Source organism: Phaseolus vulgaris, chromosome 4 (genome assembly GCF_051622355.1).
Source record: "Phaseolus vulgaris cultivar YP4 chromosome 4, ASM5162235v1, whole genome shotgun sequence".
NCBI lineage: Eukaryota > Viridiplantae > Streptophyta > Magnoliopsida > Fabales > Fabaceae > Phaseolus > Phaseolus vulgaris.
In genome coordinates this window covers 22,475,075-22,485,271 of record NC_143501.1, presented here as the reverse complement: position 1 = coordinate 22,485,271, position 10,197 = coordinate 22,475,075, and the positions used below count along the sequence as shown (strand labels likewise).

At 36.5% G+C, this 10,197-nt stretch overlaps 1 protein-coding gene across 1 annotated transcript; it reads left to right on the top strand.

Moving 5' to 3' along the window:
• The first annotated feature begins 2,924 nt into the window (after positions 1-2,924).
• Positions 2,925-6,695, top strand: LOC137837350 (WD repeat protein). The gene is made up of 2 exons (XM_068646330.1): positions 2,925-3,482; positions 6,215-6,695. Exons 1-2 carry the CDS (start codon positions 3,114-3,116, stop codon positions 6,425-6,427), a joined length of 582 nt encoding a protein of 193 aa, XP_068502431.1. The 5' UTR covers positions 2,925-3,113; the 3' UTR covers positions 6,428-6,695.
• The last annotated feature ends 3,502 nt before the right edge of the window (positions 6,696-10,197 follow it).

Below are 10,197 nucleotides of genomic sequence, written 5' to 3'. Positions count from 1 at the left end.
TTTCTAATTAACATTATTATGTTCTTCATTTTCACATAATTTCAAAATTACAAACAAATTAACATGTTTTTATCTTTTTCCGGATCAAATGTAATGACTTTATATTATATATTTTGACAACTAGTTAATATTTATGCTATGTTCTAAATATCTATTTTCTTTTTAAAATATATTATTTTGTTATTGATAATAATGGAAATCATTATTAAAAATAGTTATATATATATAATAACATAATTTAAAGAATCATAAACAATATTAAAATTATGTAAATAAATTAAGTAAAAAAAATTTAAATCACACATCCACTCTAACATATCTCAATCCAAACAACCTCAACTTTCTTCACTCTTTCTTCACACTTTCACTCCCTCACATCCTCAATTTCTGCTCCCCCACACCCTCTAATCCCAAACTAGACAAAGTTGTCTTTTTCTTTTACCTGTTTACGTAATATATAGTTCAAAATGCCCTCCTCGCCTAAATTTCCCTACAAAATGCTGCTACTAAAAATTACATTAATCTATGTAATTCTATTCTAGTTATATCAATTTTAGTGTTTTTTCTTTTCTTGATGGAGCATAAAAATAAGATATTTTGGACTAGAAGGCAAGTTACTTTTCACCACTTCATCCTTTTCTCATTACCTCTCCTTGGAATAATCACTTTACAATGTTATTTGGGATTAACGTATGTATAGCTGAGAAATTATTATTAGTTAACTCACTTGTACTTCCAAATTTATTATCAATGAATCAATGTTCTTTTGACTAGTCATGATATCTTCATAAATTTGTTCATCATATTTTAATTCGGAAGTATTGGTTAGGTGAAGAGGTTTTTGTTGTTACTCTCACGAGGGATTTTTGTTGATAGTTTTTATTGTTGATAAAATGCAAATTCTTGCTAAAAATTGTTCTTTAAACCTCCTTCATGAATTTTGCTAAAATACAAATCATTATTAGAATTAACATATAATTTATTTCAAATATATGATTTAGTTATATTTTACTCATAATTATAGTATGTAAGAATTTATCTGAAAAATAAAATAAAATAAAAGACTCAAATTAATTTTAGAAATATTTTATTTATTTATTAACAGTGAAATAAAAAATTAAACAAAATAAATAGAGAGAGATAAGTAGGGTAAATTCCCTATCTAGCACCATTTACACTTTTATTTCCCTAACTAACACCCTTTTGCTTTTATTTCTCTATCTAGCACCCTTTTGTTTTTATTTCTCTATCTAGCACCCTTTTATTTTTTATTTCCCTATCTAGCACCATTTCAAAAATAAATAAATTATTATTTTTTTGATAATTTTAATTTTGAATGTATTAAAAAATAAGTATTTTTAATGTTTAAAATAGTTAGAAATATAATTAATAAATAAATAAATGAGTTTTTACAAAATAAAAATAAAAAAGTAATAAATTAAAAATGTTTAGTTTAAAATTATTTTTTTAAGAATGTAAAAATAAGAAATTAAACCCTACAACAACATAAGAGTTGAATCTATAAACATAAATTCATATTTATTTTTATTATTATTGATGATGTAATCATGTTAATTTCAAGTAAAAAATACAGGACATAATTTATAAAAAAAACAAAGTCAATTAATATTAATTAATAGTGGACACACAAATAATATTGAAGTGTCTACCCAAAATGCAAAATCCTAAATAAAAAACTAATGCAAATGTTACACTTAATGCTTAAAAATGAGAAGAAAAAAAATACAAAATTAAAAAAGTATAGAAAATAAAAACAGCAATAATAAAATAAAAAAAACAAAAATAAATAAACAATGACAGAAAAAAATAATAACTAAAAACATATAAGATATAAAATAAAGGAAAAACAAAATAAGATAAATATACAAGATATAAAAAAAATAAAAATCCAAACAAGATAAAGATAAGAGATATAAGACGATAATAAATAAGTAGATGTTGATCATAAAAAGAAAAATAAATGAAAGATGATCATTTATTTAATATTTTCTTCAATGGTACATTAAATAGTTTGTGCGAAATGAAACATAATTAATGACGAGAAGTGCACAATTCAATAATGTTGGGACAAGTTCTTTTTGTGTGTCCTGGTGTTTGACAATATGAACAATTTTTTGTTCAATTATGTTTTATGTCCATATAAGTTCTTATTCGACTTGACTTAGGTCTCCCCTTTGAGGTTATTTTCATGTCGGGACTTGGATATAGTATTTGACTAGTGTATGTATATCAATACTCTTCATTTTTGAGTTTCATCAAATAGTCTTTCGTAACATGAAAGATCTGTTGTAATGTTGCTGTTTTTATTTTCTATATTTATTTATTTTTACATTTTTCTTCTTCTCATTTTTAGCAATTGCATTAGGTTTTTTTTAGGATTTTGCAATTAGGGTAGATAGACATTTCAATATTATTTGTGCGTTCAATATTAATTAATACTAATTGACTTTGATTTTTTTATAATTATGTCCTGGATTTTTTACTTGAAATTAACATGATTACATCATCAATAATAATAAAAATAAATACTAATTTATGTTTATAGATTCAACTTTTATGTTGTTGTGGAGTTTAATTTTTTATTTTCTTTATTCTTAAAAAAAATTAAAACTAATTATTTTTAATTTATTACTTTTTTTTTATTTTGTAAAAACTCATTTCTTTATTTATTAATTATATTTCTATCTATTTTAAACATTAAAAATATTTATTTTTTAATATATTTAAAATTATAATTATCATAAAAATAATAATTTATTATTTATTTATTTATTTTTGAAATGGTGCTAGATAAGAAATAAAAAATAAAATGATACTAGATAGAGAAATAAAAATAAAAAATGTTAAATAAAAAAATAAAAGTGTAAATAATTTAGGGTGTGTTTGATTTAGGGTTTAGGGACGAGGTAATTGAACAGAGAGATAAGTAACACTTTTTTTCCGAACTTTTTTTTTCCCTCATCCCAAACAAAACTTCAACCCTCCGCAACGAACAAAACAATTATAATTCCACCTAATATCAACATCAATCCTATCTTCTTCCTCCAGATCCACGCCCCGCCTGCTCGCCTCAGCCGGCAACCGCACCGATCATGGACGACGACCTCAAGACGCCCCTGGTGGTGGGAGAAATCGAGGAGGTGGACGCAGCTCCAGAGAACGTGACTCCCCGCACGAGCGAGCAGGCCAAGCACGTGCGGACGAAGGTCCCGGAGGTGGAGATCCACCTCTACCGGCAGGGCAAGGGCCCCGTCACGGTTTTCAAGTCGCCACTGGGCGGGTGGGAGCAGGACCAGATCGAGGTCCGGGACATTCTCGAGAAGCACGGACTCAAGTCGGTCTTCGCATTCAATCCCCGAGCCGGGGGACGCGGCGTTCCGGTCCGGTTCAACCCCAGAAATGGGAGGTCCATGTTGACTTATAGGGATGGGGCTGTTGTACACCTTGATGGAGACCCTACGGTATGTTTTTTTTCTTTCTCTTAAAGGTTTTAGTATGCTTTTAGAAACTTTGATTTTAGGTGGTGTGTGTTTGGTAGTTCAGATTTAAAATACTGTAGTCTTTGTAATTTAAAAAAAGAGTGTTTGTTTTAGTTATTATGTTCATTTGTCTTGTGGTTAGATCCCTTATACCTAAACAATGTTTAATGGATGCTTGAAGGGAAAACTAACTTGTGGTCGAATATTTGCACAATCGGAGTAAGTTGTACTGTAAATTGTTTATAATTGTTAGTCATGTAAGCGAAATATTTAATTGTCCAAACGTAATACTTTGAAATGAAAATTAACCGAACACGCTGTTGGTATGGATACTTTTGAAAGGAAAACTAACATGTGGTTAAATCTTTGACGAAAAGGTAAATCGAATTAGGTTGCCATGCAAATAGTTTGTAATTGTTAGTCATGTAAGCTAGATTTTTAACGGTATTTGGGAAAGGAAGACTGGCATTGAGGAGAAATTTCAATGATGTTGAGTTAAATTGCAGGAATATGAAACATTGTTGTCTAATGATATGATGTAGAGTATGAACATCCTGGAAGAAGTTGGAATTTATATGAATTCTGAAATAAAATTAAGTTTTTTCTTTGTGAGAACTTCTAAATTTCTGAGCTATAAGAATCCAAATTTGATTTTATCAAGATAACCTATGGCAATCAATCCCATGACTTATGACCCACCTTCTGATCTTTCTTTCTTTAGTGTAACGTCAATATTCTTCTCCAAACTAAATATCAGAATGATTCCCCGTTCAGCCTTCTTCTCATCTAACAACAGTCTAAAGTGTTTTTTGTGTATATGTGAGTGTCACGGATAAGAGTATCCAGTTAGTTTGGTTCTTGAATCTTGATCGATATAGTGCTTGATGTTATGTATTGGAGTATAGATAAGTATGTTGAAGCATAGCAATGATTGATGTATTTCACAGACCGTGTTAGCAGAGGCCCAAGGAGCAATAATGCATATGTGCTAGCCATGAATGCTAACTGTATTAATCTAGGGTTGAAAGTTATATCTTTTGCGAGGTCTAGTTACAAGAGGTTTCTTGTATACTCTGCTTGTTTGCTGCTGATTAAAGATTCATTTATATTTGCTTCATATAATCTGGTTGTCTAGAGGATTTGATGGGGCAAGTGGAACTAAATGCTAGTGTTAAAAAAAATCTTAACTGGAGAAAATGAACAAACAAGTGTCGTGTAAAATATCTTTAAATAGAAAATAGAAAGGGAAAGTTTTTGGCTTTTCCCAGATCCTTTTGTTTTTCAGATTTGGAGGGGATCAAGAATGCAAGGCTGTTTAGAGGTGCGCATTGTACTAGGATGTTGTGAGTGTCTTGAATTCATTTGAAGTTTTCATAAGCAGCTCTTATCCTAACACCTGCTATGGGATACTTATGTTCTCTATTTGGGAGAGTGGTTTACCACCAGCTCTATGATGCTGGAGTATCCAATGGTTGACAATCCATGATGGGCAATCTGGATACAAGACACTCCAACACATGTTAGTGGCAATCCAAGAATAATGAATTTTAGAGAGCTGAAATCGTGCAAACTCTGAAGTTTATTTGGTATTTGTAGGAGATGTTTGATTCCTGGATTGTGCAACATACCCTACCCAACTCATGACTGGCACAGATTGAGGATCTTGTACTATAACTATTTTGCAATTATGGCCGGCCAATACGTATCTAAGTTTGCAGTTATATGTTCAATCTGCTTGGCTGTGTTGGTCGCTCAGGTTAGCAAACATGATGCAAACTGGTTCAGGGGGAAGAAAATAAACTTCTGTTGAAAGAAATTAAAGAATCCTCCAGGTAATTCAAGGAACCTGGACCTTCCCAATACAAACTGACCAATCCAATGGCCCTCCCTCCAACTACCATGCCTATTTATATTCTGTTCTCCTAACAAAACCTCCATTATTTGTTCTGTTATTCACAGGATTTTAAGTCCCTGCTGTACCCCGTTTCCTTCTAACATAAAGCTCCTCAGTAATAGGAGGTTTCTTATTTATTCTCCTATCAAAGGACTAGGCAGCAATTTATGCGATTAGGAGTGTGAGCATAGAGTGTTACCTTAGTTGTAGGTGGACTTGGCAGGGGAGGAGTTGGATTGGGTGAATGGAGATTATGCTGTATGATTCAGGGATTGAATTGAATCACTCCTTTGCTTAAGTTTTAGCCTATTGTACCCTCTTTTAGAGCCCTTTTTCATTTAATAAGCTAAAATACTTGGTGTTACAAAAAGTTTATTGTAAATTGAATCTTTTTTGAGGTTCATGATGCTTTACACTAAGAATTTTATGAATGTTGTGATAAAAATAGGTTTGTTTATTCTCTCTAAATTTATTTGTGATTGTGAAAGCTTTTTCTTTCAGTGCAACAAGGTTTGTGGGTTACAGGACCGGACCTCAAGTATCATTTAATTCCTAGAAATCAAATTATAAAATCATGAAGGACCTATTACTGATCAATGATTTTAAATTTTATATATATATATATATGTGTGTGTGTATGTATTTTCTTTTACGACTGATGTAGATACTCTACAGTTTTCTTTATTTTTTTAAAATTGAAATGCTGCAAACCACCATTATCAATATCTGTCTATGATTGATATGAAGTTCATGTGATCCTAATAAAAACATACATGTAATTCATGTAATATTTTCGTTGGCTGAAAGTTCCCTTTTGCAGGACTCACTAATTAAACCAGTGACAAGGATCTTGGTTGGGGTTGCTTTAATAGTCTTTATGATAACCCTAGTTTCGAGGGATCCTCCGGATTGGTTAAAGAAATTGAATTTCTCTGGTGTGAACTTCCCTCCATGGATCTTGGCTTGTGTAGTTATTGTCTTCACCCGCATGAGGAAGAGAACTAAAGATTTTCTGAAGAAGCGTGGTTGGTGAATAGACTTGAATTGATGCTTCTGTGATAGGGTTTTATACATCTCTTTATACTTTCAAGATTTTTTCAAACTGACTTAAGTTTTGTTGATTAATTATATGATCATAAATGTAATAGGTTATTAATAAGTGATGTCTCGTTTTATGATACCTAGATGTTGTTCAGTGAGTATAGGTCATCTTTCTATTTAGATGATATATTTATCTTTTTCCTTTGTTACCCAAATTATGTGATTACTGATTGGAGTGGTAAGAAAATAGTTTTATATCATCCACTGGGAATCTTCTAAGCAAACTAGTTTTAATAATGAAGTAATGATGTTTATATAGTTTATACTTACCAAATGAAATTTTTCCCTTACTCTCTTCCCAAGTTCGTGGCATTTATTAATGTAATCTAACCACTGTACAAAGAAGGTTTATGCAAATCATTTTTCTATTTTATTCTTACTTTTACTATTATGATATTTTATTTATTTTTTACGTCATTAATTAACATTAAATAAAGATATTTCATTATATATAAAAATTAAAATAATAGAGCAAATGAATTGTTTACATTATATATAATTATTGATACCTATATACTTGTGAGTTCAGGATCTCGGATACTCGAAGTACATTGGTCCTCATACTCGATTGAAGAAGACAAGTCTTTGAAAGAAAAATCCATATTTTTGCAATCCTGACATGTAATTGGTCGACTTCTTTCGACTTCATGACCTTGAGGTCGATTGCTAGTCTTCTTTCTTCTTTAACCTCCTTTTTTTTTTGTTACCGATTTTGTGTGCAAACTGACAATTTGTGGAATATCATTCTGGGTATATTCCCGGTGTGTTGATAGTCGTCCACGTGAAAACTTGTTTCGAGAATTTCACATCACATTTTTGTTAGGCTTGCCTCTAGGCTTGTGCTTTGGTCCTTGGTCCCTATCTGAAAGGGGGTGGTCTCCTCCCTTAACTCCATTCTTGCCCCACTATTGACGTGAGGATCGAGGTCGATCATGGTGACCACTCGACTTGTTTCGTATGTTCTTCGATCTGGACTTGGGGTTCTTCTAGGGTCACCCTCAAATTAGCTACAACATTCTCGTGCAACTTTTTTGTCAACATGAATTGTCATAATGTTCCTATGCTTAGAAGCAAGTTTCATGGCTAGGCGTGCGGTGGACACAATTGCTCCCAACGTGTTAAGTTTACAGGCGACCTAAGAGAACATTGTAGGAAGTAATAGTGTCCAAGATGATGTACTTGAACTTGATAGTTTTGTACCGTATGTTCCATTCACCAAATTTAGTGTATAGATCTAATCCGATCGGTCATCGGTAGTCGATGACGTCAGCAGCAGAGAACCACGTGGACCACTCGCAGGGTGACACGTGGACCAGGTGGCAGAGAGGTCAGGGAGACGATCGCCAAGAGCGGTGATCGGTGGTCAGTAACTAAGTGACCATCGACAGATCAGGCGGCAGAGAGGTCGGGGGACAGATCATCCAGAATGGTGATCGGTGGTCAGTAGCCAAGTGGCCACCAACCGACCAGTTCTCAGACTAACGCCTGAAGGCAGAACGCGAGAAACAAATAAACACTGATCAGTCATCGGGGTCTCGTGTTACACGCAGTTAAACTGGGACCTAGGTTCCCAGCGAGAGCGTTACGCATGGATCTCGCATGAGCACACCTCAGGGAATCATGCACGAGAGTGGCCTGAGGGAACTAGTAAACCAGTCAGTGATTGGTGATTCCCTCAAACCATCACGTGCGTGGCCTCGTGAAGGGTGAGCTGTATACGCAGAGAGCAACGTTTGGTGAGTGTGCCTAGACCAGCCACACCCGACGTTCTCCTAAGAGTATGCGACTTACCCAAATGAGAGAAATATCCTAAGTTATTCTGCAAGGGCGTAACTTAGGCACACGAAGAGAAGCGCTAGAGCCCTTCCAGTAAGTGACACGTGTGTGGTTAGATGTGAGTTGCAGGCCTCCACGTGTCACCATCTGAGAGGGGTGCGGTCCAGACAAAGTGCACTCCGTACCATTAAGGGTACAGACAGGCGCAGCCAAGCGCAGAGACGCGCAGACATGCACAGACTCTCACGCTCCCACTACTGATTCTGCAGGTACATTGTCTCTGAAAAGCGTAACAGGGTTCTGATACATGCCAGAAAAGCATAACAGAATTCTGTTATGCCCAGAAGCAGAGAGAGAGACATAAAGGGGAATTAGGGAGAGATTGAGGGGGAGACGAAAAACAGAGAGCAAGAGTTTTTCACACACACTACTAGTTTTCTCATTTGGTGGTTCTGTGGACTAACTTGATCGTCGGAGTGCAAACGACCGCCAGAGGCGCCGTCTGTGTGTTTTGCAGGTCACATTTGGAGATCCAAGAGAAGGTTCTGAGGGTGATTCTGCAGAAGACGCAGTCGCGTGGACAGGGCAGAGAGTGCTACGAAGCGATTCCTCCACGTTCGAGTTGCCGGCAGGATCATTTGGCGCCCACCGTGGGGCGCGAGTGAATCGTTGTCCCATATATACCACAGTTTTAAAGCTTACCAGAGTTTTATCAGTTTCTTTGATAGAGAAAGATGCCTAGAAACAGACAACCATCACCTGCGCCATCTGCTGACGAAGGAGCTGTGACAATGGCGCAGGTCCTGGAAATGGTGCGCACGCTGCAGGATAACGCCGCAGCGTCGAAAGTTGAACAAGAGAGGATGCAGGCGGCATTGGCCGCGTCGCAGAGCAGGAACGACGAGCTGAATCGCGTCAACGAAGAGTTGAGAAGGACGTTGCATGCGCAGAGGGAACACGTGGTTGACGAAAGAATGTCTAGGCAGCCCTCACCTCCAAGAGCATTCCCCATGCCATTCTCCCCTGAGATCATGGGAACCATGGTGCCTCCCAACCTGGTGGGGGTGAAGGCATCGTTCAAAGGGGTAGAAGACCCGGAGGCGCATCTGACGGCGTTCCACACCCAGATGATGCTGTCTGGGGGCTCAGACGCTGTGTACTGCAAAATGTTCATGAGCACATTGAGCGGAATCGCCATGGAGTGGTTCGTGAGTTTACCAGAAGGGCATATCACGTCTTTCTCTCAGTTTTCAAAGCTTTTCACCGAGCAATACATCGTCAACAAGGCACCTGCAGTGGTGTCATACGACTTGTTCGACGCACGCCAGTACCAAGGTGAGTCGCTGAAAGACTACCTCAACCGCTTTGGAGCACAAGTGGTTAGACTGCCCAGCAAAGATGAAGATATGCTGGTGCACGCGTTTAAGAAGGGAGTGCTTCCTGGCCCCTTCAGCGAGTCTCTCATCAGGAGCCATCCCAGCACCTTTGCAGAGATCCGACGACGTGCGGTGGTGCACATAGTGGCAGAAACAGAGGTTTCTGAGAAGAGGGGAAGTGCTGCACCACCAAGACCGCGTGGAGGGCAAGGAAAGCCACAACAAGCAAGGGTGCATGAGGCCAAGGAGGGGAAGAAGGTGCGGGAAAAACCTCGTCCCTATGCACCAGGCAAAGACCAGAGCAGGGGGCGTGCAAGGGAGAATAGCGCACCCCCGAGATACAACTTCATGGTGGGATTGGCGGATCTCATCGCCCTTCCTGCTGTAGCAGCAAGACTACGAGTAGCAGAGAAGACAGATAAGGTACTTGGAAGGAAGAAGAATGAATGGTGCGAGTTTCACCAGGCCTTTGGCCATACACTTCACTCCTGTTTGGCGCTGGGACACCAACTGGCAGAGTTGGTGAAGTCTGGTTTTCTAGCAGATTACC